The sequence below is a fragment of the Eleginops maclovinus genome, chromosome 22, assembly GCF_036324505.1.
Source record: "Eleginops maclovinus isolate JMC-PN-2008 ecotype Puerto Natales chromosome 22, JC_Emac_rtc_rv5, whole genome shotgun sequence".
NCBI lineage: Eukaryota > Metazoa > Chordata > Actinopteri > Perciformes > Eleginopidae > Eleginops > Eleginops maclovinus.
This window is the reverse complement of record NC_086370.1, coordinates 2,256,597-2,284,343: the sequence shown is the minus strand read 5'-3', so window position 1 is coordinate 2,284,343 and position 27,747 is coordinate 2,256,597. Positions and strand designations below refer to the sequence as shown.

Genomic DNA, 27,747 nt, shown 5'->3' with positions numbered 1-27,747 from the left:
AGGAGGAGTGAGCTGTTGACCTGGTCACAACCTGCTGACACGTACGACTGAGGGGGGGGTCCCAGTTAAACAACACTCTGTTTGAGAGGGGCGTGCTGTCGAACACTCATCTCTATACTGTGGCCAATAATTATCAGTTTTTTTTAACTTGACACAAACACAAATTTGAAACTGAGATGTGTCTTTTTTTTAAAGATGAATTCTGTACTTGTGCTTTATGTAGTGGTGTGTTGAATCGATGACCTTCACCAGGAGATCTCTTCTGTTTCATTGTGGTGAATACTGAAGGCTCGTCACGCTGCTTTATGGCTCATGAGTGCTGCACAGTGTGGATATTTTAGTGGAGATGATTGTGACCATAATGCAGTGTGTGTGTGTGTGTGTGTGTGTGTGTGTGTGTGTGTGTGTGTGTGATGAGGAGGTTCAGTGTTCAGCACCTGCTAATATGGCTCGTATATAGCTGAAGTAGCAACGAGATATCTCGGGGTTGAGCAAAATGTTTTTATTCAAGGTTATGTTTACCCACTTAGCCTCTCTCTGAATAGCTTCATATTGATTTGTTACCACAGTTTTAAAATAAACCAGGCTGGTAACTCTAGAATAATGCACTTAGTTTATAATCAACTCTGCACGCTTCACAGGTGAAATCCTGACATTAAGCAATAACTGCAGAATTAAATATGAAGTATGAGGTGGCATCAGCCATATCTGCTGGAGGATAGAGGCTGTGAGCAGCATCAGTGTTCAGCACTGCTGCTGGGCTTTCTCACTGAACAGTGGGGGGGGATGCTGCTCCTTGGAGGCTGTGGGTGACACAGAATATTGAGATGAAGGGGAAGGACACAGCTGGACCTCAGACGCTTCAGATAGCTGAAACGCACTGAAGCACTGTGGGCTTCAGCGTGTAGCATCAACACATTATTAAATCGTATTAAACATGTTAACTGTACTTCTGAATACACACACACACACACACACTGACTACCCCCCCCTGCTTACAGGCTAAATGATGATGGGAAAGTGTTTGTCCCTGCGAGTAATAGGTAACTCCTCAGTGGCCAATTAACAGATCCAATGGGGGGGGGGGGTATTATTCTACTCACACACAAGCACACATTTGTATGATTCCTCAAACACAGTTTCCTTTCACATCCAACACAGTGTGTGTGTGTGTGTGTGTGTGTGTGTGTGTGTGTGTGTGTGTGTGTGTGTGTGTGTGTGTGTGTGTGTGTGTGTGTGTGTGTGTGTGTGTGTGTGTGTGTGTTTGTGTGTGTGTGAGAGAGAGAGAGAGAGAGAGAGAGAGAGAGAGAGAGAGAGAAAGAGACACTACTACCGCTCTCTCTCTTTGTCTGTGGATAAATAAAAAGAGAGGGCGGAGTATAAAACGTACCCAGGATTCCCTGTTGGGACAGTTCTTCCTCTATAGAAATCAGCCGGTTGTATTTAGTCATCCTCTCTGCTCCGCTCAGACCTCCCAGTTTGACAAAGTCCAGACCCAGACCCACAGCCTGGGGAAGAGAGAATGGTGCTGAGGAAAGGAGGCTGACCAAAGGGGGGAAACAGAACCAGAACCTGCAGCTACACTGAGGAGCTGCTGTGTTTACAAACTCAATGAGAGGGAACACTGGTAGGAGGAATACGTTGGGAGGGGTGGGGGGTGGCGGGGGCATGAGCAACTAAAGTACCCCACACATCGGGCCCATGGTGTTAGAAGTAAGGATGTTTACAGACAGGGGACTCAGGCTTTATTTGAGGACTTCTTTTAAATCAAACTGTTTATTATGTTGTAATTTAATCTACCAAACATTGTAAATGACTTCTGTATTTTGTTTGGTCTATAAGATATTTCAAAATGTCCATTGCAATCTTTCAGGGCCTCAGATGGCACATTGATATTCTGTGTGTTCAAATAAACCGGAATCAGGTTCCCTTTGCCCTTTTTGTTCCAGAACAACAAACGAAGAAGAAGAAATAAACCTTGAAAACCTGTTTTAAACCTTTAGAATGATAATGAGGAATGTGCAAGCAAAGAATTCAGGCTGTTAACATGAGTGTAGAAACACAAAATGAGTGAGACTTACTATATCTGAGAAAGAGTCACCACTGCACGGCTCGCTGCACGTTGTTCCCATCACCACCGAACCTGGAACAGCAACAGGACACACTCATCATCAGCACTGAGGGAAACACTCCACAGACGCAATACTTCCCAGATGGAAAGAAAAAGGATCCCTCTGAAGTTCAGGAAAGGTTCCAGCTCCTTTCAGCCGCTTCATTCATGTCACAATCTGCTGTTTGACAACCAGCGGACCAATATGCCCCGTCATATTCACACAGGCATACAGCTTGATAGAAAGTTCATTATCAAATACCTCGATGTCAAACAGATCATGGTTAACCCTTTGAATGATTCTCTCTGAGCAACACTAATTCCTGCTGGTGTCTGGTTCCACAGAACTGGGACAGAACTATTGCAATAATTTACTGTGACAATAATAAGCATGTTAGTGTCTGCCCCAGAACAAATCTACTCAAGTGTCTCCCAGACCATACTACAGTTAAATACATCTTAAGCAGTGTGATACATTCAGCTTCCTCCCAAATGAAATTCATATGAAGCACGTATCCAGTAACTGTTCTGTACTTCCTCCATCAGCCGTGAGCCCGAGGTCATGTTCCATTTTAAAATGATGGCCAGAGACATCTTCACAGTACTTGGAGCATTTGAGTCAGGGCAAGAGGTTGAAATGTTTTGTTTTCACAATAGCAAAACTCTCTTTTCTGAAATGGAAATTGTCGGGAATTGTCCCGGAACATAATCTCAAAAGTTGAATGTCAAAGAAATCTTAACATGTTGACCTTTGAATACATTCTTTAGTGGTTATTTTCATACAAGGTATAATTAAAGTGATAAGGGAATAAATTACATCTGAAGAATAATCCAACCAGGCTCAATAGCTCAAATAGCCACCCCCCCCCCCCCCCCGTGGATGTGTTACCTTGTTGCTTTGATGTGATGCAGATCAAGTCACTGACTGTTGTCTCCTGAGTCAGCTTTAAGATGTGGCCTCTGACTCCAGGAAGGGGCGGGGCCTTGGACTTGTAGCTGATGTCAGAGAGCAGCGAACATGAGTCTCCAATCACATTGCTCAGCTTCTCCCACTGCTCTCTGTCCTACACACACACACACACACACACACACACACACACACACACACACACACACACACACACACACACACACACACACACACACACACACACACACACACACACACACACACACACACACACAAGGATGCAAATTTGAGTGAGGACCATGCAGTACAAATGGTCATTCATATGCATTCAAACGGTGGTAGTAGTGGTAATGGGAGTAGTGGTAGTAGTAGTGGTACTGGTAGTAGTGGTAGTGGCAGTAGTGGTAGTGGTAGTAGTGGTAGTGGTGGTGGTAGTAGTGGTAGTTGTGGTAATGGTAGTGGTAATAGTGGTAGAGGTGGTAGTGTTAGTGGTAGTAGTGGTAGTGGTAGTGGTAAATGGTAGTGGTATTGGTAGTGTTAGTGGTGGAAGTGGTAATGGTGGTGGTATTAGTGGTAGTGATAGTAGTGGTAGTGGTAGTAGTGGTAGAGGTGGTAGTGTTAGTGGTAGTAGTGGTAATGGTAGTGGTAATAGTGGTAGAGGTGGTAGTGTTAGTGGTAGTGGTAGTGGTAGTGGTAGTAGTGGTAGTGGTAGTGGTGGTAGTGGTAGTGGTAGTAGCAGTAGTAGTGGTAGTAGTGGTAGTAGTGGTAGTGTTATTAGTGGTAGTGGTGGTAATGGTAGCGGTAGTAGTAGTAGTAGTAGTGGTAGTGTTAGTAGTGGTAGTGTTATTAGTGGTAGTGGTGGTAGTGGTAGTGGTAGTGTTAGTAGTAGTAGTAGTGGTAGTGGTAGTGGTAGTAGTAGTGCTAGTAGTAGTAGTGCTAGTAGTGGTAGTAGTAGTAGTGGTAGTGGTGGTAGTGGTAGCAGTAGTAGTGGTAATGGTAGTGGTAATAGTGGTATAGGTGGTAGTGTTAGTGGTAGTGGTAGTAGTGGTAGTAGTAGTAGTGGTAGTGGTAGATAGAAAGATAGATACTGTATCGGATGATGAAACCCTCTTTATTAGTCACATACATGCACACACAGTGGGCAGCTATCGTGCAGCAATGGGGAGGGGGGATTGGAGGTGTCCGGTGCTCAAGGGCACCACAGCAGGGAGGTGTCCGGTGCCTTGCTCAAGGGCACCACAGCAGGGCCTAGGAGGTGAACTGGGACCTCTCCAAGTAGCAGTCCACTTTCCATATTTCAAGTCTGTTCGGCGACCCTATGATTCCCAGTCCAAGCCCCTACTGACTGAGCCACAGCTGGGCTAGTATTAATAGTGGTAGTGCTAGTAGTGGTAGTAGTGGTAGTGGTAGTGGTATTGGTAGTGGTGGTAGTAGTGGTAGTAGTGGTGGTATTAGTGGTAGTCGTGGTAGTCGTGGTAGTGGTAGTGTTAGTGGTAGTGTTGGACCTCTCCAAGTAGCAGTCCACTTTCCATATTTCAAGTCTGTTCGGGGACTTGAACCGGCGACCCTACAATTCCCAGTCCAAGTCCCTACTGACTGAGCCACAGCTGGGCTAGTATTAATAGTGGTAGTGCTAGTAGTGGTAGTAGTGGTAGTGGTGGTAGTAGTGGTAGTAGTGGTAGTAGTAGTGGTAGTGGTAGTGGGGGTAGTGGTGGTAGTGGTAGTGTTAGTGGTAGTGGTAGTGTTGGACCTCTCCAAGTAACAGTCCACTTTCCATATTTCAAGTCTGTTCGGGGACTTGAACCGGCGACCCTACGATTCCCAGTCAAAACCCCTACTGACTGAGCCACTGCTGGACTAGTGTTAATAGTGGTAGTGGTGGTGGTATTAGTGGTAGTGGTAGTGGTGGTCGTGGTCGTAGTGGTAGTGGTAGTGGGGGTAGTGGTAGTGTTAGTGTTAGTGGTAATGGTAGTGGTAGCTGTAGTGGTAGTGGGAGTAGAGGTAGTGGTACTGGTACTGGTAGTGGTGGTAGTGGTGGTGGTGTTGGTAGTGGCAGTAGTGGTAGTGGTAGTGTTGGTAGTGGTAGTAGTGGTAGTGGTGGGGGTAGTGGTAGTAGTGGTAGTGGTAGAAGTAGTGGTAGTAGTAGTGGTGGTAGTGGGGGTAGTGGTAGTAGTAGTGGTAGTGTTGGACCTCTCCAAGTAGCAGTCCACTTTCCATATTTCAAGTCTGTTCGGGGACTTGTAGTACTGACTGAGCCACTGCTGGACTAGCGTTAATAGTGGTAGTGCTAGTAGTGGTAGTAGTGGTAGTAGTGGTGGTATTAGTGGTAGTGGTAGTGGTGGTAGTGGTAGTATTGGTAGTGGGAGTAGTGGTAGTAGTAGTAGTGGGGGTAGTGGTAGTAGTGGTAGTGGTAGTGGTAGAAGTAGTGGTAGTGGGGGTAGTGGTAGTAGTGGTAGTGGTAGCTGTAGTGTTGGACCTCTCCAAGTAGCAGTCCACTTTCCATATTTCAAGTCTGTTCGGGGACTTGAACCGGCGACCCTACGATTCCCAGTCCAAGCCCCTACTGACTGAGCCACTGCTGGACTAGTGTTAATAGTGGTAGTGGTAGTAGTGGTAGTAGTGGTAGTAGTGGTAGTGCTAGTGCTAGTAGTGGTAGTAGTGGTAGTGGTGGTCGTGGTCGTGGTCGTAGTGGTAGTGGTAGTGTTAGTGGTAGTGGTAGCTGTAGTGGTAGTGGTAGTAGTGGTAGTAGTGGTAGTAGTGGTAGTGGTAGTGGTGGTAGTGGTAGTAGTGGTAGTGGGAGTAGTGGTAGTAGTAGTGGTAGTAGTAGTGGTAATGGTAGTGGTAGTGGCAGTGGTAGTGGTAGTGGTGGTAGTGGTACTAGTTGTAGTAGTAGTGGTAGTGGTAGTGGTAGAAGTAGTTGTAGCTGTAGTGGTAGTGTTGGACCTCTCCAAGTAGCAGTCCACTTTCCATATTTCAAGTCTGTTCGGGGACTTGAACCGGCGACCCTACGATTCCCAGTCCAAGCCCCTACTGAATGAGCCACTGCTGGACTAGTGTTAATAGTGGTAGTGCTAGTAGTGGTAGTAGTGGTGGTATTAGTGGTAGTGGTAGTGGTGGTAGTGGTAGTAGTAGTAGTAGTGGTGGTAGTAGTGGTAGTGGTGGTAGTGGTGGTGGTATTATTGGTAGTGGTAGTGGTGGTCATTGTAGTAGTGGTAGTGGTAGTGGGGGTAATGGTAGTAGTGGTAGTGGTAGTGTTAGTGGTAGTGGTAGTGGTAGTGGTAGTGTTGGTAGTGGCAGTAGTGGTAGTGGTAGTAGTGGTAGTAGTGGGAGTAGTGGGAGTAGTAGTGGTGGTAGTGGTAGTGGGGGTAGTGGTAGCGTTAGTGTTGGACCTCTCCAAGTAGCAGTCCACTTTCCGTATTTCAAGTCCTTTCGGGGACTTGAACCGGCGACCCTACGATTCCCAGTCCAAGCCCCTACTGACTAAGCCACTGCTGGACTAGTGTTAATAGTGGTAGTGCTAGTAGTGGTAGTAGTGGTAGTAGTGGTGGTATTAGTGGTAGTGGTAGTGGTGGTAGTGGTAGTGGTAGTAGTGGTAGTGGGAGTAGTGGTAGTAGTAGTGGTAGTAGTAGTGGTAATGGTAGTGGTAGTGGCAGTGGTAGTGGTAGTGGTGGTAGTGGTACTAGTTGTAGTAGTAGTGGTAGTGGTAGTGGTAGAAGTAGTTGTAGCTGTAGTGGTAGTGTTGGACCTCTCCAAGTAGCAGTCCACTTTCCATATTTCAAGTCTGTTCGGGGACTTGAACCGGCGACCCTACGATTCCCAGTCCAAGCCCCTACTGAATGAGCCACTGCTGGACTAGTGTTAATAGTGGTAGTGCTAGTAGTGGTAGTAGTGGTGGTATTAGTGGTAGTGGTAGTGGTGGTAGTGGTAGTAGTAGTAGTAGTGGTGGTAGTAGTGGTAGTGGTGGTAGTGGTGGTAGTGGTGGTGGTATTATTGGTAGTGGTAGTGGTGGTCATTGTAGTAGTGGTAGTGGTAGTGGGGGTAATGGTAGTAGTGGTAGTGGTAGTGTTAGTGGTAGTGGTAGTGGTAGTGGTAGTGTTGGTAGTGGCAGTAGTGGTAGTGGTAGTAGTGGTAGTAGTGGGAGTAGTGGGAGTAGTAGTGGTGGTAGTGGTAGTGGGGGTAGTGGTAGCGTTAGTGTTGGACCTCTCCAAGTAGCAGTCCACTTTCCGTATTTCAAGTCCTTTCGGGGACTTGAACCGGCGACCCTACGATTCCCAGTCCAAGCCCCTACTGACTAAGCCACTGCTGGACTAGTGTTAATAGTGGTAGTGCTAGTAGTGGTAGTAGTGGTAGTAGTGGTGGTATTAGTGGTAGTGGTAGTGGTGGTAGTGGTAGTGGTAGTGGTAGTGGTAGTATTGGTAGTGGTAGTGGTAGTAGTTGTAGTAGTGGTAGTGGGAGTAGTGGTAGTAGTAGTAGTGGGGGTAGTGGTAGTAGTGGTAGTGGTAGTGGTAGAAGTAGTGGTAGTGGGGGTAGTGGTAGCTGTAGTGGTAGTGGTAGTGTTGGACCTCTCCAAGTAGCAGTCCACTTTCCATATTTCAAGTCTGTTCGGGGACTTGAACCGGCGACCCTACGATTCCCAGTCCAAGCCCCTACTGACTGAGCCACTGCTGGACTAGTGTTAATAGTGGTAGTGCTAGTAGTGGTAGTAGTGGTAGTGGTAGTGGTGGTCGTGGTCGTAGTGGTAGTGGTAGTGTTAGTGGTAGTGGTAGTGGTAGTAGTGGTAGTAGTGGTAGTAGTGGTAGTAGTGGTAGTAGTGGTGGTAGTGGTAGTAGTGGTAGTGGGAGTAGTGGTAGTAGTAGTGGTAGTAGTAGTGGTAATGGTAGTGGTAGTGGTGGTAGTGGTAGTGGTAGAAGTAGTTGTAGCTGTAGTGGTAGTGTTGGACCTCTCCAAGTAGCAGTCCACTTTCCATATTTCAAGTCTGTTCGGGGACTTGAACCGGCGACCCTACGATTCCCAGTCCAAGCCCCTACTGAATGAGCCACTGCTGGACTAGTGTTAATAGTGGTAGTGCTAGTAGTGGTAGTAGTGGTAGTGGTGGTGGTATTAGTGGTAGTGGTAGTGGTGGTAGTGGTAGTAGTAGTGGTAGTGGTGGTAGTAGTGGTAGTGGTGGTAGTGGTGGTAGTGGTGGTAGTGGTGGTAGTGGTGGTAGTGGTGGTAGTGGTGGTGGTATTATTGGTAGTGGTAGTGGTGGTCATTGTAGTAGTGGTAGTGGTAGTGGGGGTAATGGTAGTAGTGGTAGTGGTAGTGTTAGTGGTAGTGGTAGTGTTGGTAGTGGCAGTAGTGGTAGTGGTAGTAGTGGTAGTAGTGGGAGTAGTGGGAGTAGTAGTGGTAGTGGGGGTAGTGGAGTAGTGGTAGTGGGGGTAGTGGTAGTAGTGGTAGTGGTGGTAGTGGGGGTAGTGGTAGCGTTAGTGTTGGACCTCTCCAAGTAGCAGTCCACTTTCCGTATTTCAAGTCCTTTCGGGGACTTGAACCGGCGACCCTACGATTCCCAGTCCAAGCCCCTACTGACTAAGCCACTGCTGGACTAGTGTTAATAGTGGTAGTGGTAGTGGTGGTGGTATTAGTGGTAGTGGTAGTGGTGGTCGTGGTCGTAGTGATAGTGGGGGTAGTGGTAGTAGTGGTAGTGGTAGTGTTAGTGGTAGTGTTAGTGGTAGTGGTGGTGGGGGTAGTGGTAGTGGTAGAGGTAGTGGTAGTGGTAGTGGGGGTAGTGGTAGTAGTGGTAGTGGTAGTGGTAGTGGTGGTAGTAGTGGTAGTGGTAGTGGTAGTGGGGGTAGTGGTAGTAGTGGTAGTGGTAGAAGTAGTGGTAGTGGTAGTGGGGGTAGTGGTAGTAGTGGTAGTGGTAGTGGTAGTAGTGGTAGTGGTAGTGGTAGTAGTGGAAGTAGTGGTAGTAGTAGTGGTAGTGGTCGTGGGGGTAGTGGTAGTAGGGTAGTGGTAGCGTTAGTGTTGGACCTCTCCAAGTAGCAGTCCACTTTCCGTATTTCAAGTCCTTTCGGGGACTTGAACCGGCGACCCTACGATTCCCAGTCCAAGCCCCTACTGACTAAGCCACTGCTGGACTAGTGTTAATAGTGGTAGTGGTAGTGGTGGTGGTATTAGTGGTAGTGGTAGTGGTGGTCGTGGTCGTAGTGACAGTGGGGGTAGTGGTAGTAGTGGTAGTGTTAGTGGTAGTGTTAGTGGTAGTGGTAGTGTTGGTAGTGGTAGTGGTAGTAGTGGTAGTGGTAGTGTTGGTAGTGGTAGTGGTGGTGGTAGTGGTAGTGGTAGTAGTGGTAGTGGGAGTAGTGGTAGTAGTAGTGGTAGTAGTAGTGGTAATGGTAGTGGTAGTGGCAGTGGTAGTGGTAGTGGTGGTAGTGGTACTAGTTGTAGTAGTAGTGGTAGTGGTAGTGGTAGAAGTAGTTGTAGCTGTAGTGGTAGTGTTGGACCTCTCCAAGTAGCAGTCCACTTTCCATATTTCAAGTCTGTTCGGGGACTTGAACCGGCGACCCTACGATTCCCAGTCCAAGCCCCTACTGACTAAGCCACTGCTGGACTAGTGTTAATAGTGGTAGTGGTAGTGGTGGTGGTATTAGTGGTAGTGGTAGTAGTGGTAGTGTTAGTGGTAGTGTTAGTGGTAGTGGTAGTGTTGGTAGTGGTAGTGGTAGTGGTAGTAGTGGTAGTAGTGGTAGTAGTGGTAGTGTTGGTAGTGGTAGTGGTAGTGGTGGTAGTGGTAGTAGTGGTAGTGGGAGTAGTGGTAGTAGTAGTGGTAGTGGCAGTGGTAGTGGTAGTGGTGGTAGTGGTACTAGTTGTAGTGGTAGTGGTAGAAGTAGTTGTAGCGTTGGACCTCTCCAAGTAGCAGTCCACTTTCCATATTTCAAGTCTGTTCGGGGACTTGAACCGGCGACCCTACGATTCCCAGTCCAAGCCCCTACTGAATGAGCCACTGCTGGACTAGTGTTAATAGTGGTAGTGCTAGTAGTGGTGGTATTAGTGGTAGTGGTGGTAGTGGTAGTAGTAGTAGTAGTGGTGGTAGTAGTGGTAGTAGTGGTAGTGGTGGTAGTGGTGGTGGTATTATTGGTAGTGGTAGTGGTGGTCATGGTAGTAGTGGTAGTGGTAGTGGGGGTAATGGTAGTAGTGGTAGTGGTAGTGTTAGTGGTAGTGGTAGTGGTAGTGTTGGTAGTGGCAGTAGTGGTAGTGGTAGTGTTGGTAGTGGTAGTAGTGGTAGAAGTGGGAGTAGTGGTAGTGGTAGTGGGGGTATTGGAGTAGTGGTAGTGGGGGTAGTGGTAGTACTGGTAGTGGTGGTAGTGGGGGTAGTGGTAGTAGGGGTAGTGGTAGCGTTAGTGTTGGACCTCTCCAAGTAGCAGTCCACTTTCCGTATTTCAAGTCCTTTCGGGGACTTGAACCGGCGACCCTACGATTCCCAGTCCAAGCCCCTACTGACTAAGCCACTGCTGGACTAGTGTTAATAGTGGTAGTGGTAGTGGTGGTGGTATTAGTGGTAGTGGTAGTGGTGGTCGTGGTCGTAGTGATAGTGGTCGTAGTGGTAGTGGTAGTAGTAGAGGTAGTGGTAGTGGTAGTGGGGGTAGTGGGGGTAGTGGGGGTAGTGGTAGTAGTGGTAGTGGTAGTGGTAGTGGGGGTAGTGGTAGTAGTGGTAGTGGTAGTGGGGGTAGTGGTAGTAGTGGTAGTGGTAGTGGTAGAAGTAGTGGTAGTGGTAGTGGTAGAAGTAGTGGTAGTGGTAGTGGGGGTAGTGGTGGTAGTGGTAGTGGTAGTGGTAGTAGTAGTAGTGGTAGTGGTAGTGGTAGTGGGGGTAGTGGTAGTAGTGGTAGTAGTGGAAGTAGTGGTAGTGGTAGTAGTGGAAGTAGTGGTAGTAGTGGTAGTGGTAGTAGTAGTGGTAGTGGGGGTAGTGGTAGTAGGGTAGTGGTAGCGTTAGTGTTGGACCTCTCCAAGTAGCAGTCCACTTTCCGTATTTCAAGTCCTTTCGGGGACTTGAACCGGCGACCCTACGATTCCCAGTCCAAGCCCCTACTGACTAAGCCACTGCTGAACTAGTGTTAATAGTGGTAGTGGTAGTGGTGGTGGTATTAGTGGTAGTGGTAGTGGTGGTCGTGGTCGTAGTGATAGTGGGGGTAGTGGTAGTAGTGGTAGTGTTAGTGGTAGTGTTAGTGGTAGTGTTAGTGGTAGTGTTAGTGGTAGTGTTAGTGGTAGTGGTAGTGTTGGTAGTGGTAGTGGTGGTGGTAGTGGTAGTGGTAGTGGTAGTGGGGGTAGTGGTAGTAGTGGTAGTGGTAGTGGTAGAAGTAGTGGTAGTGGTAGTGCGGGTAGTGGTAGTAGTGGTAGTGGTAGTGGGGGTATGGTAGTAGTGGTAGTGGTAGCTGTAGAAGTAGTGGTAGTGGTAGTGGGGGTAGTGGTAGTAGTGGTAGTGGTAGTGGTAGTGGTAGTGGTAGTGGGGATAGTGGTAGTCGTGGTAGTGGTAGTGGTAGTGGGGGTAGTGGTAGTAGTGGTAGTGGTAGTGGGGGTAGTGGTAGTAGTGGTAGTGGTAGTGGTAGAAGTAGTGGTAGTGGTAGTGGTAGTGGTAGTGGTAGTGGTAGTGGTAGTGGGGGTAGTGGTAGTAGTGGTAGTGGTAGAAGTAGTGGTAGTGGTAGTGGTAGTAGTGGTAGTGGTAGTGGTAGTAGTAGTGGTAGTAGTGGTAGTGGTAGTGGTAGTGGGGGTAGTGGTAGTAGTGGTAGTAGTGGAAGTAGTGGTAGTGGTAGTGGTGGTAGTAATGGAAGTAGTGGTAGTGGTAGTGGTGGTAGTGGTAGTAGTGGTAGTGGTAGTAGTAGTGGTAGTGGTAGTGGGGGTAGTGGTAGTAGTGGTAGTGGTAGTGGTAGCTGTAGTGGTAGTGGTAGTGGTAGCTGTAGTGGTAGTGTTGGTAGTGGTAGTAGTGGTAGTAGTGGAAGTAGTGGTAGTGGTAGTAGTAGTGGTAGTGGTAGTGGGGGTAGTTGTAGTAGTGGTAGTGGTAGTAGTAGTGGTAGTGGTAGTGGGGGTAGTGGTATTTGTGGTAGTGGTAGTGGTTGCTGTAGTGGTAGTGGTAGTGTTGGTAGTGGTAGTAGTGGTAGTAGTGGTAGTGGTAGTGTTGGTATTGGTAGTAGTGGTAGTAGTGGTAGTGGTAGTGGTGGTAGTGGTAGTAGTGGTAGTAGTAGTGGTAGTGGTAGTGGGGGTAGTGGTAGTAGTGGTAGTGGTAGCTGTAGTGGTAGTGGTAGTGTTGGTAGTGGTAGTAGTGGTAGTAGTGGTAGTAGTGGTAGTAGTGGTAGTGGTAGTGTTGGTAGTGGTAGTAGTGGTAGTAGTGGTAGTGGTAGTGTTGGTAGTGGTAGTAGTGGTAGTAGTGGTAGTGGTAGTAGTGGTAGTAGTGGTAGTAGTGGTAGTGGTAGTGGTAGTAGTGGTAGTAGTGGTAGTGGTAGTGATAGTAGTGGTAGTAGTGGTAGTGGGTGTCATTATAATTTTACTGGAGAGCTATCTCTGTAATGAAGGACATTTTTAAGAAGTATCCAGAATTGTTTCTACATGTACGTTTCAGGAGCCAAAAATAAAGAGAAAGTGACATGTACCATAAATAAACAACTGCGAATAAACAACATTGTCTGCAGATGATAAACAGAATTGCACATGAACTTGGAAATGATAATGTTTAAGACTTACTTCTCGTCTGAGCGGATCGATGAGGGCCACCACTGCTGGGTGTTTGCTGACGAGGGTCTGGTACATGTCTACTAATTCATCTGGAGTCTTCAGAACTCCTGCTGCAACTTCATACTTTCCTTTAGTCTGAGGGAGGAGAAGGACCAGCTGACTGATGATCAGCGGTGTGATACAGTCAACAGGGCTGGGAGGGGTACTTTAAAAATGTACCTGTACCTACAAATATGTAATCAGTAACCTGTTCTGAGTATCAAAAAAAAGTAATGTAATCAGATTACTTCCCGTTACTTTTGTATTACTTCAATATCAATATATGCTGAATTGAAAATATAACCACTAAGAAAGTGAAAAGCATGAAGCAGATTCAGGCAGTAGGCATATAGATTCCCTCTTAAAGTGTTAGCCTACAGAACAGAACAGATGACAGAGAACACCTGATCCTTTACAACACACACTAGATGCTCCTTTAGGGTTCACTAACACTGTAATCCTGCTGGTAATCCCACATTTAAAAAAAATGTAAGAGTGATCTGATTAAATCTTTTTTATATAACTGTAGTTACCATTTTTTGTATCCTAATTACATGATCCCGTTTCTGCCCAGGCCTGAGTATTTGCAGTGATCTGAATGCACATAGGAGAGGGCCTCTGCCACGGTGTCTCAGAGCCAGCAGCAGCCAGCAGGTTAACTTACATAGTCCATCAGCTCAGAGGCAGCACAGTTCAGTGCTAGATGGATCTCTGTTCCCAGTGCCAGTCCAGCGCCGGTGCAGGCTTCAGTTATCAGATCTAGAGGCTGCTCGGGTCGCTCATAGCTCACAGCCAGCACTCCACTGTCACTCAGCACTGCCTGAGCCTCGGAGCAAACACACAGTTCACCTGGTCAACACCATGTATGATTATGCTTAGCTGGAGCTGCATGAGAAGCCCAGTACATAAGTATTTATTCTCACGTTTGAATGAAACAGTTGTCATTTCAAGGTTACATGTGTTGGAAGACCCTCTGCAGTGTTCATGTTATGAATGTTAAGGCGGGTCATTGAACAATGCAGGAGATGATTGTGTATGCGGTACAAATGCTGCATGAATATTGAATGCTTTAAGTAGCATTCTGACAGACTTCCAGGCCTGCACATCTTAGTTAATTTCAAGGACAATGGAAATCATATTTTATGTATGTAACGTGAAGGAAAGCTCTTTGAGAGGCCTTGAACTCTGCCTCCTGTACATTGTGTGCTCTCATAAAGCCCATGTTAACCCACTATATTCTTACAGGACAAAACAGATTCCCCTCACCCCATGCTTTGTGGAAGTGTTCATTATTCTCATCATCTCCTTCTGTAGCTCAAGGGTCATTGTGATGATCTGTGGAAGAAGTTCACAATGCAGTGAAAAGTGAATATAGAAGGTATAAAACATTGAAGCATGAACAAATTAAGCAAAAGAAATCACACAAGAGCGCTATAACAGATGTAGCATGGAACTTCAGGTGTTTGAACAGTACTTGTTTGACTTGTAGTCCAGCTCTGGGGATCAGGATGACCTCCTCCAGTAAACTCAGTTTTCCAGGAGAAGTTTTCCCACAGCTCAGCAGAGTTATTAAAGGCACTGGGATGTGAAACTGTGGCGGATCCTGAGTAAAGTTGTTAAAGACATCGTTACTATCCCAGCAGAGTGTTAGTGAATATATACTGGACGTGTTTGCTGGTGTGGTCTAACCTCTCCGTTCTTCAGAGCTGCTATGTATCTGTACAAAGGGACTCCCTGTGTTTGTGCTCCAGTTTTGGCCACAGCCAGAGACACTGAGCCAATGGCTGAGCTCCCAGGCAAAACTGCTTCTGGTGGCTCTGCTGGAGGAACTTGCTTCTCTGCAGTGGTGCTCTTCTTGCCTGTGATGAAAGCAAAACAAATGAACTAGGACACAGAGAACTGCAGTCTGATCGCACAGTCTGATTTTAGGCTTTCAGGAGATGTATAGAGCAACAGAAATGAGAAACAGAAATAAGAAAGATACACCTTCCTGTGCCACAGAGATCTCCAGCTCTGGTTAAGGTTTGTTTTGCTCCCACATCATCAAATTTCAAAATTCATCCACTATACTGAAGAGGTATCACTGATGGCGAGTTCTGGAAAAACATACTGTAGATGCGAAAGATAGCTGGTAAGATCCAGGTGTGTTTTTATAGACCCAAAAAGTTCAGCCATTCTTGCACCACTTACTTTTATACGAATGAGTGGGACCTGGCCTGCGACCTTGTATCAAGCTCTCTTTATGCATTTGCAGAACTGTATTCCCTCGAGAGCGTCTGTTCAGCTTTCCAACAGCGACCACGGCCGCTCCAGACAATGCATGTGATTCCAAGAGAAGCAACGGAGCGCGTTTGAGAAGCATCACAACATTTTCCTAGACTTTTCTTGACAGAGCCGTGTGTAGTTGAACACAGTAAATTGAGCTGGGCAAGGAAGTGGAACAGCACTCCCTGCAATACAGCCACAAATCTGTGATCAAAGTGATCCAAGACTGGGCTCTTAAGGATATTCACTCTGTCTGTACACCAATTATTGACTGATAGAATTAAATATCAAGAACAGACGACTTCATCAACTCATTCTGTCAGTCAAGCGAAGCACTTTGCTTCTGTGGCCAGGGCTGACCCAGTGCTGTGCTCAAATCAGGAACCCCCCTGATCCTCCAGGATTCAGTCAGGATTGTGAATGATTTTAGGATTTTATAAAGTGTCTTTGAGTTTTTAGAAAAGCGCTCTATAAATAAAATGGATTACCTTTATGAATATTATTGTGATTATTATTATTATTATTATTATTATTATTATTCTGTCTGGTCACCATTTCACCAACAGCCTTGACTTGGTCTACTAATATGCTTCAGGATAAGGGACACCTAGTTATTTACAGAATAAGATGAGGTCAAGAATCTGAAGCACACAATGCAGATTTCTCTAGCAACCCGGTCTTAGCTGACATATCAAGGACTGGTGGAGAAGATCTCTCTCTCTCTCTCTCTCGCTCTCTCTCTCGCTCTCCTGGTGTTGTTATATTTACAGTGTTTGTTTTACTCCTGTAATACCTGTCCGTCTTCTGTAAGTCAATCAGTGGGCAAGAATACTCAACATTTGATCAAGCTATAAAAGAATCTGACAGCTTGTCCTGATGTGGGGTTGATGACCTGCAACAGGAAGTCAGCAGTTCTCTGGGATTCGACCTACTCCCTCTCCCGAGGCTGCAGAGAACTCGACGACTAAGGACATAGCCTCCCAAACGCCATGGAGGAAGAGTGTTCTCTGTTCTGCCTTCTTTATAAATAAACATGTACTTCTCCCTATACATTTACTCACTATCACCTCTAGATTATCAAGTGGTGTTACATACAGGACAGGTTGGGGCTAGCCAAGTCAATAAATATTTCTGCAACACAATTCATAGACGTTGTTGACAATATGTGAAACACTAACCTGTTCACATGTTTGATGTTATTTAATGTTTGATTGTTTTATGTCAAAAACTGCAGTTTTAAACATGGTACCTATACAGAAAATAATGCTTTGAATGATACTAGCATGTCCAATCTCTACTCTACCTTTATCAAAACTCTTCTTGTCTTTAGTCTGTGCAGGGAGAGGAGAAGATGGCACCAGCTCAGGCTCCGAGGGGGAACGAAGCTCCTCCTTCTCCTTGTTCCGGATATCTTTGTCCTCCAGGTAGCGGGCCATAAAGAAGTTGCTGCAAATGCAACAAACAAAAATTAAGTTTAAGTTCAGGAAAACAACAAGCTTTAAAAAAGCTGTCCATCCATCCATCCATCTTCTCCCGCTTTTCCGTCAGGGTCGCGGAGGTAACAGCTCCAGCAGAGAGCCCCAAACTTTCCTTTCCCTGGCCACATCAACCAGCTCTGACTGGGGGATTCCAAGGCGCTCCCAGGCCAGCGAAGAGATATAATCCCTCCACCTGGTCCTAGGTCTACCCCTCGGTCTCTTCCCAGCTGGACGTGCCTGGAACACCTCCCTAGGGAGGCGCCCAGGTGGCATCCTCACTAGGTGCCCGAACCACCTCAACTGGCTCCTTTCAACGCGAAGGAGCAGCGGTTCTACTCCGAGTCCCTCCCGGATGACTGAACTTCTCACCTTATCCCTAAGGGAGATGCCAGCCACCCTGCGGAGAAATCCCATTTCGGTCGCTTGTATCCGCAATTTCGTTCTTTCGGTCATGACCCATCCTTCATGACCATAGGTGAGGGTAGGAACGAAGATGGCCCGGTAGGCCGAGAGCTTTGCCTTCTGGCTCAGCTCTCTTTTCGTCACAACGGCGCAGTAAAGCGACTGCAGTACCGCTCTCGCTGCTCCGATTCTCCAGCCCATCTCACGCTCCATTGTTCCCTCACTCGAGAACAAGACCCCGAGATACTTGAACTCCTTCACTTGGGGTAAGGCCTCACTCCCTACCTGGAGTGGACAGTCCATCGGTTTCCTGCTGAGAACCATGGCCTCAGATTTGGAGGTGCTGATCCTCATCCCAGCCGCTTCACACTCGGCTGCGAACAGATCCAGTGAGTGCTGAAGTTCACAGACCGATGAAGCCATTAGGACCACTTCATCTGCAAAAAGCAGTGGTGCAATCCTTAGCCCACTGAACTGCAGACCCCCTCCCCCACGACTATGCCTCAAAATCCTGTCCATGAATATAACAAACAAGATTGGTGACAAAGCGCAGCCCTGGCGGAGGCCAACCTCCCACAGTATCTCCCTGGGAACCCGGTCATACGCCTTCTCCAAATCTACAAAGCACATGTATACCGGATGAGCGTACTCCCAGGCCCCCTCCAGGATCCTTGCGAGAGTAAAAAGCTGGTCTGTCGTTCCACGACCAGGACGAAATCTGCATTGTTCCTCCTCAATCTGTAGTCCTTTTCCTATAAATACTTGAGGGACTGGTCAGTAGTAGTCTAGTAGTCTTACTGCCTCAGTGGAAAAAGTGGTACACAAACTGAACACAACTACAATTACCGCTTTGCACTTCACCAACCCGTCAAGATATGCTTCAAAAGTGCCATCAACTCAACTATTGAGAACTATTTTAAACTGTAACCACTGTTTATAAGAGCAGATCCCAGGTCTGACTAACTCTTGCTACTCCACCAGAAAATACTGCATATGTGAAGACTGCCTTCTGGTTCTTTGCAGCACATAATCAACATTAATTAAATCAATAATACAACTACATTTATTTTGTATAGATATGCTGGATTGTTTCTGGTGCTGTTTGTACATGCTGAGTGTGTCTTGCTGTGTACTTTATCTCTATTCTATTTCACCTGCTGTTCTTGGGTCTCTCTTGCAAATAGATTAATGAATTACTCTATCAATCAATCCAAAATAAAGTAAGATAACCAAAGTAGGACATGATACAACTAGAAATATTTCCACTTTTTGATGTTTCAAATTTGAATCAAGACAGGCAGTGAAAATTAAATGAAGCACTGTTCACAGCAACCCCCACACCACACTGATCCATAGCACTGATTAAGTTGTTCTACGGGTCAGGAGACATAATGCAAAAACAGCCAATAGGAGGAGCTGAGTGCATCATTATGATATGATGGGCTGTGACAATAGGCAAACAAGTTCCTTGGCATGACCCCGGGAGGTCAACACATTGTAAATAAATACGCCCCCTTTGTCAGTTAGAGCATTTAGGTGAATGGACGCCAACATTTCTTCTATAAAGTTATAAACCACTGTTAAGATTTCTAAATAAGCTCCATAGTGCCGTGACCCCGGGCTCAGGAATGTTTCATCCTGGTAGAGTCCAGAAACCAGAATTGCAACGCTCCCTCTGAGAAACTAGGGGACACATCCTGTGAGCGTAAAATTGGAACATTTCAAATGGCAAAGTATTTGGTTTCTCCCCGAATGTTTCCTATCCTCAATATTTGTCAACAGCATTTATTACAAATACAAAAATCTGAAATGAATTATTCAAGCAAAGCTTTTTTGGAAAGCAGGCTGACCACCACAGGTAAAAAAAGAGCTACATACTACAACAATGAGCATATTATTACTACAAATACTTCATTTCATTTCAATACACACATGTTCATTTGGAGTGTGTGGAAACAGATGATGAAATCCCTGCAAAAGAACAAACCCTCTACCACTACCTGAGTATGTGGTCCACCTCTGACTGCTCGCAGGGGCTCTGGCCCTTCAGCATGTTGTTCAGAGGTTCATTGATCCACTGAGCAGCAGTCTTCACATCAGCAGCCCTCTCCTGATCAAGTAAAGCCTCCTTCGGCCCAGAGAGGCTGGACACGGCAGCTGAGGACATGCTCTGAACATCAACAAAGACAAAGATCTTTAATAACAAAACAACCAGCCACATGTCACATTGATATTGATGAAATAGTTGTCATGAAAGCACCCAATTCTAAACATTCTCCCAACATCTACACACACACATCAAATCCTAACAATATATTTTTTACATTTCTGTCACATAAATCTCAAATAAATACAATAAACCTGAAGCTCCACCTGACCTGCAGCCATGTGGTGGTGGTGGGGGGGGGGAAGTTAATATATACTATCTCCTCCTCATCGTCTTCAGTAACATCTTTTTCCCAGCACCCCTTTGTTCTCACAGACAACTTGCACTGCTTTTCCCTGTTCCCCTGTCATTACACACTAGTGCTAATGTTGTAGACTAACAATAGCCCCCCGCCCCCATGACCCTGGAGCACAGCTGTATGTTTTGATGAAAACAAACCTTTATTAACTAATCTTAAATGGAAAGAAAGGATAGATAATACATCGGATGTGTTTGGGTGTACTGGGTTGGAAACTGAAATTAGTGAATTTATGTCATTGTCACAGAAAGTGAATTCAGCTCCTTCCAAAATAAAGCTTCACTGAAAAAAATATCATTTTTGACAAAAGCCTATTTGATATTTCAGAATGTGTCCTTTTTAATCTGTAAGACAAAACTATAATCCATACATCTATGTACTTTAAATTTCTGCAGCTCTCAATATTTCAGTCAATACAAAACTTCCAAGCTTCTAGCAGCACAGCTCTGTATTTCCGTCTCACGTGTCTTTGGACAGATGTGTCCTATGCTTTGCACATGGTAAACACCATTGAGGCAAATTTGTGATTTGTAGCATAAGGATATGTAAGTAAAATGACAATGACTAAGTTATTATAATTCTCATAATGTATCAGGGCACTGAGGACCTGGCCCCCTCCTCCTGACAATGGTGTTATAGCACTCAGTATTACTGTTGAGTAAAAGCGTTGATGCATGCCTATTGGCTCAGCCCTGGTTGTGTGTCCTCAGCTTGACCTTGGTTCATCGTGTCACATCTCATCTTTCTGGCTTTTGTGACACAGTAAAAACTGAAATAGCAAGGGTCGAAGGTCAGGGTCTGTTTTCTGATTGCTACCGTCTTTGCTCCCTTCTTGCCTCCAGCTGCCTCTTCACATCGGAGCCTTCTGCATGTTTGAGAGGCCCCTCACTGTCACTTCAAACCATCAGCACACCACTAATGAATCACATCTCCTTTGTTAAACCTTTATTTGTCCAATCTCTAAGCTTGATGCATACACTAAACTGAATATGTAAATCTGCAACATCAGCGATCGCCACAGTCAAAGCAGGAAGTTATACTTTAACATCTGATGTGATGAAATGATATATGACTAGTGCTGATTTAATAATGAAAGGTTTTGTGTGCGGAAAAAAAGGCCAAATGTACTCATGAGTTTTACCTTCTCTTTGTTGCAGACAATGCAGAGGACCTCTGCCTCAATGGAGAGTTGTCCTCTTGCATCGTAAACCTCCCTTCCCCTCAGCCGGCTGATCCTCGGTGCGGCACACAGGTTTTTAAAGTAGTCTGCCTAAAGGGACAGTTCATGATTCAAAGGTTCAATTCAAGTTTCAAAGCTTCATCGTCACACAACTATGGTGTAATTATGTAATGTATGAACAACTTTTATCGCAGGTTCCGCCGGACATAAAGAAATACATTTTTAAAAAACCAATATAAATAACAATAGTGCAAGCTCAGGTGTTTAATAGTCTATGGCCTCAGATGAAATTGTCCCTGATGGTTTAAGAAATTTGAACAAACTCATTCAAATTATTCGTATTTAAAATAACATGAACATGGAACCAAAACAACTAAGTATACAGTTTGTCAAAACCATTTTCCTGCATGGGTTGCATTTTTAAGTGAACAAATTAAAACATAGTTTAACAAAGTCACAAAGAAAGGAATCTTTTAAAGGAGGTAAAAGTAATTATAACATTGATTTATTTTTCAATGTCCTTATCAAGCTTATAATGTGCAAAATATCACCAGGAAATGCCAGCAGTTGATGTGACATGTTTAAAAGGTATTTCTTGTGGTTTCTAAATATTTTCACAGAGTGATTCTATTTTTTTGTCAAGACCTGAAAATGTCATTACATAAACTTTGCCGCCATTGAAGAGCAGTTTCTTCTAACCAATGTGCTCTGAAGGTCAATAAGTGTGTAGGTTGTTTTATCTAACCTAGCACTACACCAGCAGTCATGTTTCCTGAAAGCTCCTCCCCTTCCCGACCTTGTCCTGTCCTTTAGTTTTAGTGCCAGCATCTAGCTAACCATACCAATGGTGTACAGAGGTAATGACGCAGCATGAAGTTCACATCAGAAGCACTGTCCAAGGAACGCAAAGAGACTGCTATCAGGAATTATATTTTATGTCAAATCCATTAATGCCTGACATTCTGTAAAGCTACACACTGATAGCAACATGCTACATAGAAAGAACTTTCCTACAGGCCTGTAATACACAGGACGTATTTGTCATAACTTTAATGCATTTAACGTTTTCACAGGAGACATTATTTATTACATATTTTAGAAGTAAAACTAAAATGTGGAAGTACTAACATAAATTAATAAAACCTGTTTGTAAATACCAGCTCCACTTTTATTTAACTGAGCATGGGCGGTTCTGGGGGAGGGGGCCAACAAGGGCAAGTGCCCCTGTTACACTGGACTGAGCTTGGACCCCTCTGTCTATGGAAATACCCTTTGTGATGGTGTTGCAGTGGTTATTGTGCTGTAACTTAAGTTGTGGTTATGTATTTTGTTTATAAAATTGCAAATTATTTACTAAAAATGTTGTCCTGTATTAAATCTATCCCTATAAAATAACTGGCCCCAGCATGGCCCCCCTAGTCATCTAGAACAGCCACTGTAACTGAACCATCAGTCTCATAAGTGACACCTGTGCTGGTCCAGGTAGGACTAGTCAGCATGACTGCTGTGAGAAAGAGCTGTTGGACATTGGCTTTGTTTCATTTCCGTTTAAGACTGTCTCCTAAACTTAATTTACCTAAAAAATAAAAGCCACTTTGCCAAATCGTTTAGTTTTATTTCAAAGGTCATGAATTTAAATCTCTACCTCTTGTATGAATTGTCTTTTTGTTCAATTATTTAGTTATTAATGACTGCCTACAGTATATAAAGCACTTTGAAATGCACCTGTGTATGAAATGTGCTTTACAAATAAACTAACCTTAACAATAAACACACTATTTGAGCACAGGTGTATACCGGAAAAGCTGGTTAACATCGCTAGCTAGTGCAGTAGCCTAGTCTGAGCAGTTAGCAAAGTAGCAGCTAACTTAGTTAAGCGGCTGTTGTTGTGTGTGAATGTAGCTAACCTTAGCCTTAGCCTCCCTTGAGCTGTAACCTACCAGGTAACCGTAAACGTCTTCGGGTCTGTGGGCGAAGAGCTGGTTCAGGGCCCTCTCGAGCTCCTGGGGGACTCTGTTGAGCCTGTAAAACTCTGCCGCTGCACTCTTCATGTGGTGCAGGTCCTGCTCCTCCTCAGAGACACGGTCAGACATGTCCAGGTGTCTTCACTGTGCACGAACTCGGTTTGTTGTTCGTTTCCATGGAAACAACCCATTCAAGTGACAGCAGGAGCCCAGGAAATCAGAGTGATCGTTGATGCCTGTGCATTTGCTATCTAATAAAAACTGAATATCTAAAATGGAAAATACCTCTATTCTTTTCATGTATTTATTCACCATGACGGGTAAGTTCGCTGCCATGTAATGAATGTAACCCTCTGCTTTGTATTACTTTTCAAAGTCCAACTTAATTATATAATTACGCTATAATTGGTAGCTGCATCTTATCAACAGTAAATAGTTGTTTGGTTTAGTGATATAAACTAGTTGCTGCCTGTAAGGGAAAACACAAACAAAAAGTAGGCCCAGTTTAAAATAAAGAAAAACACATTCCATTGATTTTAAAACGAAAACATACTCACAAAAACGTGCGTTTGAGTTACATAGAAAAAAAACCGGAATTCTCTTCGAAGTGTACATAGTTCTTTAATATTAAAAGATATGCAGTGATATTTGTAGGATCGATGTCAATTCTTTCAAATGTCTGCCTCATATGTAATAACTACTTTTCTTGAAAATACCACATGGTGAGTGAATGGGTTTGGTTTCTGACTTTCTTTCTGACTTTTTATTTCAATTTTGGGGATTACAGGTCGGATCTGTCCTTTTGTTTGTTTAATATAAATGTCAATCCTGTCACATGTTCATTCAGCTAACAAAGGAGAAGTTAGACGTAAATGTTGAATTGAAGGGAGGTAACTGTTTTGGATCATTACCAGGCTGACAGAAGGCCGGTGTTTATTCACAAGTCGCTGTCCAAATGATGAAGGGTTCCTCTACAACGGGAAACAGCCTTTATTGGATGATATACATTTTATTTATATTTTATTAATTGTTTCTGAATGATCTGCTTTATTATTATTTTGTGTGAAGGACTACTCCTTATGTACATTATTCCTGACAATAAATAGCCAATGTATGTCGGGGCTCCCTTGATTGAACAAGTTTTCAACATTTCACTGTCCTGTGATGGTGCATTCACTGACCCTATTATATTCACCAAGAAAAAGTGTCTGGTTGCGTGCACTACACCTCCGAGGGAGCAAGGCTTACCCCGCCGCAACAAAATACGCAAGAACAAAAAAAATTAAAAGATCTTTTCATTCAAGAAATGGTTCTTTATTTCTAAAAAAATACTACAAATAATAATAATAATAATGCTTGCTCAGTAGAAGTTGGTCAGTACAAAGACAATATTTGAAAGACAGTGCAACCAAAAACAAACAAATATAATTATATTTCTAACAAATACATTAACTGTTTCTTCCCTAATAACACAGAGAAGGCCGACAGACACAAGCACACATACACACACACACACACACACACACACACACACACACACACACACACACACACACACACACACACACACACACACACACACACACACACACACACACACACATGAACGCTTGACTTTCAAATCCTTTTGGAAAGATATAACACATTTCTCTCACATATTTATTTAAGTCTGAAACAGCATGAATGAGAGTGTGGCTCAAACATCAGCTGCTTAATGTTTCTGTCACAATAAATATATTATATATATATATTTTTGTATTCAATAATAAGTTTAGCTTATTTTGGGGGGAATTTAGTAACATAAGATGTGTTTGGTGGTTGTGCACCATGACTGCAGAGTAGTGGATCTCTCCCCCACAAATAACGAAGGATCAGGGAGTCAAGGGCTGCTTGATACAGAAGAAGGTGTGTGTGTGTGTGTGTGTGTGTGTGTGTGTGTGTGTGTGTGTGTGTGTGTGTGTGTGTGTGTGTGTGTGTGTGTGTGTGTGTGTGTGTCTAACTGTGCAGGTTGTAGTTAAACATGGGAACAGACCTGTCTGCTGCTCGCTTTCACTCCGCTCGGTGTCCGTATTTCACTTGAACATTTTCACCTCCAAAGTTAACCGTTTACAGTCCCTCTGCCGTCTTCTTCATTTCTTTGTTCTAAAATGAATTTATAACATTTGATTTCAAGAAGTGTTGAAATTATTATACCATGTGTTGCCATATATTTGTCATAAACGACATATTAAGAGTATTTTCTGACATTGAGCTATGGCGTATGTGCCTTGGTCCATTATTGTTATCATTTATGTATTTGTATTCTAATTATTGTTATTATTCATCAATGTGATATATTCCGTTATTTTGCAATTCTCATTCAGATTTTAAATCCAATTGAACATCGAAATAAAAATAATAGGTTCTAAAAATAATAAATGTTAAGTGCGCATAAAGCAATGCACTCCTAACGGTATATGTTCTCTACTAAATAGAGTCAAACAGTCTTATTGCTTCTTCGTGGATCAAACGTGTGCTAGTGCCCCCCGGGGGTCGACCACGGGCCACATTGCTATCAGACCCAAACAGAGGGAAGTGCACGCAAGGTCCAGTGCGCGTTACCGCAGCGCAATATGGTACGTCCACCATACACTGTATATGATGTGCACACAGCTACAGCAGCATTACAGAGAAAGAAAGACACTGCCTGTGTGATATCACTTCACTTTATCGCTGCTCATCTACAGCTGCCCTCAGAGGGAAACACTCTCCGAGGCCATTTCCCTTCAAAAATGTAATGGAATATAAACATTGCCACACATTTCTGTGGACAAATAGTCTACAGCACACTGAGGATATACACAAAATAATTGATGCAACTCAGAATATACCTTAAAATGCAAAAAATAGATTTCAGAAAAACACTAATGCCTCTCAAACCTGCATTGCTAATTGTAAATGTATTATTATTAAAATAAATGTAATTGTATTTCCAGTGAGATATGAGATATGTTGGAAAGAAAGCTGCATTGTACTTAATAAAATACATATTTAGGCGTGTTTTGAATAATGAAGGAATAATACAAGTTCATGATATTAATGATAACAGCAAGATTTTTTTTTTACTTAAGTACATCCATTCTAAACATTTACTAAACTCGTCTTTTTCCTATAATCTTGTGTTTCCATTCACATTACCATCACTGCTGAGGCCGGGTCACTCTCAGTTAGCCGCTTGGATGCAGAGGATCAAAAACGTCCCTTTGTTTTTTGGGAAATCTGTCTCTTGGCTAAATCCAGAGCAAGTTCACTTCTTCAGAAACTCAGACGCTGTTTTCACACTGAAAACAAAATATCTGGTAACTATATTCCCATGAATCCTAGGTTTTACAGGCCTTAACTACCAATGTGGAGCCAGCAGGCCTGCAGCCGAAGCCTCAGGCACCATATAGGAAGGTAAAACCTTTTCACGGTTGGCAAAAAGGGACACATATTTTATGAAGCTAAATCCTGAAAAGGTGCAGCTTCAGCCAATGAAGGGCAGCCGCAGTCTCCTCCTGACACTCTCCCCTCACATCTGAGGCTATAATAGGCCCATCATTCCATTCTTTGCTTGTTTTTTTCTCCCGAGGATGGTCGGCTGCAGCAGCAGGGTGCCTACAGGCTTTTAAAAAATACTGCAGCAGCTGCCAAGAAAATGATTTGTGTGTGATGGCCAGTTTGGTCTAAGTGACACAAATGGCATATGAAATTGGGCTGTATGAAAAGTGTTGATAGCTTATTTGTCACAGGATAAAAACTGTGAATGTCCTTTTATAAAGTGCTGGTGCCCATTGTGGAGGTCCAAGAGGAGTCTTTGAGGGGTTCTGGAGGTCCTCACTGGGTTGTTGTTGGGTACCCAAGCAAAAATAAAGAATAAATAACACAATAGGGGATTTAGTTCTCAAGAAGGTTCAACAGAGAAGGGATTGTTTGCCCAGAGGCTTCCTGGGGAAACAAAACCTGGGCGGAAGTTTGGGGGGTGTTAATATACAGTATTGCACATTTTGGCTCTACACTACCTCTTTTTAAATCTGCACAGCTCTCCACTTTGAATACAATATTTAATTTAATTTAAATGTACTCAGTTTCTCACTTAATGACATTTTGTGTAAAGTTTGAATTTCTCTTTACTTTGTCATTTTCTGAATAGTTATTTAAATAGCTTTCATAATAGTTCTGGTTTTTGCATCTTTCTTGAAAAACACTACCTATTTGTTCTTTCTGTGTCTTCTGTGACATTAACACCAAAGCAAATTATGTGTTTGTGTAAACCTATTTGGTAATAAATCCAATTATGGTTTTGATTCTGATAAATAAATGCCAAAATATTATAAAAAACTCACAAATTCACTGATTTGTGCAATTGCAATACATGAAATATGCAACAGAAAAAATCTCAGTTTTTATTAAGGAGACTGATATTAAATATTTTTCTAGAAAGGACTCTATGGGCTGGTGTTTGAAGGAACACACTGTCCCTCTGTCACCTGTTGCTGTTTGAGCGCTCACAGTTCATTCAGGCCTCAGAGACAACTGATCCCAGCGCAGAGAATGTAATGGTGTCTGTTAATGTCAACATGCACAGCTCATTCAAATGAATTCCTGCTTTAATTGTTAGAGCGGTGACGTTAAACAGCTTGCGTGGGGTCTCAGAAGGTCACATGAACAAAAGTAGCCTCCGGCCTAATTAGAGCATCCTTTTTCTTCAGGCTAAAAGCAGGGGGTGCATCCAGCTCTCCGCTTGGTCGCCACCTCTAATTGCGTCTAATTAAAATCCCCTAGTCATGTTTTCAAACTTGACCAGGTGTGGTTTGAATGGGAGCATGGGTCGGTTTAAATGTCTGATTTCACACTGCTATCTGGAGAAGAGATGCTGCAGAGAGCTGTGAAATCTGTGTGTGTGTGTGTGTGTGTGTGTGTGTGTGTGTGTGTGTGTGTGTGTGTGTGTGTGTGTGTGTGTGTGTGTGTGTGTGTGTGTGTGTGTGTGTGTGTGTGTGTTGTGGTTCTGTATTTTTCAGAAAATCCAATGGGTTTGCTTAAAACAGAGAAAGAAAACGAATCATTAGTAACAGCTACATTCATGCTGTTTAGTGTCTCTCAGAAGTCCATTATCCATGTATGATCTTGCAGAGTTTTTGAAGATAAAGCAGCAGATAAATACAATACATTTTGTTTCTACAACAAATCCCCCTTACTGAGAAACTAGCATGTCATTGAGAT

General features: G+C 44.0%; 2 protein-coding genes across 4 annotated transcripts in view; one reads left to right on the top strand and one right to left on the bottom strand.

The window, feature by feature from the left end:
- The window catches only part of shtn1 (shootin 1), a 54,751-nt gene extending 37,843 nt beyond the window's left edge, over window positions 1–16,908 (top strand). The window contains exon 16 of the mRNA XM_063875503.1: window positions 16,348–16,908. The gene's annotated coding sequence lies outside the window, so the exon portion shown is untranslated. The remainder of the gene's footprint in view (window positions 1–16,347) is intronic.
- On the bottom strand, window positions 482–22,638 carry eno4 (enolase 4). 3 transcript variants are annotated; one of them, XM_063875499.1, is made up of 13 exons: window positions 22,483–22,638; window positions 20,504–20,632; window positions 18,895–19,067; window positions 16,321–16,463; window positions 14,442–14,611; window positions 14,227–14,355; window positions 14,019–14,087; window positions 13,417–13,578; window positions 12,723–12,848; window positions 3,000–3,174; window positions 2,082–2,143; window positions 1,391–1,508; window positions 482–803 (listed from the first exon to the last, which is right to left on the bottom strand). In XM_063875499.1, the coding sequence occupies exons 1-13, from the start codon at window positions 22,633–22,635 to the stop codon at window positions 745–747; spliced, it is 1,668 nt and encodes a 555-aa protein (XP_063731569.1). In that variant the 5' UTR covers window positions 22,636–22,638; the 3' UTR covers window positions 482–744. The 3 variants fall into 3 exon arrangements, with proteins under 3 accessions (XP_063731569.1, XP_063731571.1, XP_063731570.1); XM_063875501.1 differs by having other exon boundaries at window positions 13,417–13,572; XM_063875500.1 differs by having other exon boundaries at window positions 18,898–19,067.
- Between the last annotated feature and the right edge of the window lie 5,109 nt (window positions 22,639–27,747).

Bases quoted from the DNA above. Each gene is read 5' to 3' on its own strand.
- eno4 (XM_063875499.1), bottom strand. From the start codon at position 22,635: ATGTCTGACCGTGTCTCTGAGGAGGAGCAGGACCTGCACCACATGAAG. The intron at 14,612-16,320 runs GTAGAGTAGAGA...CTTTCATCACAG, and splicing joins CAAGAAGAGTTTTGATAAAG to GCAAGAAGAGCACCACTGCA. The intron at 14,088-14,226 runs GTACTGTTCAAA...CTTCTTCCACAG, and splicing joins CTGGACTACAAGTCAAACAA to ATCATCACAATGACCCTTGA.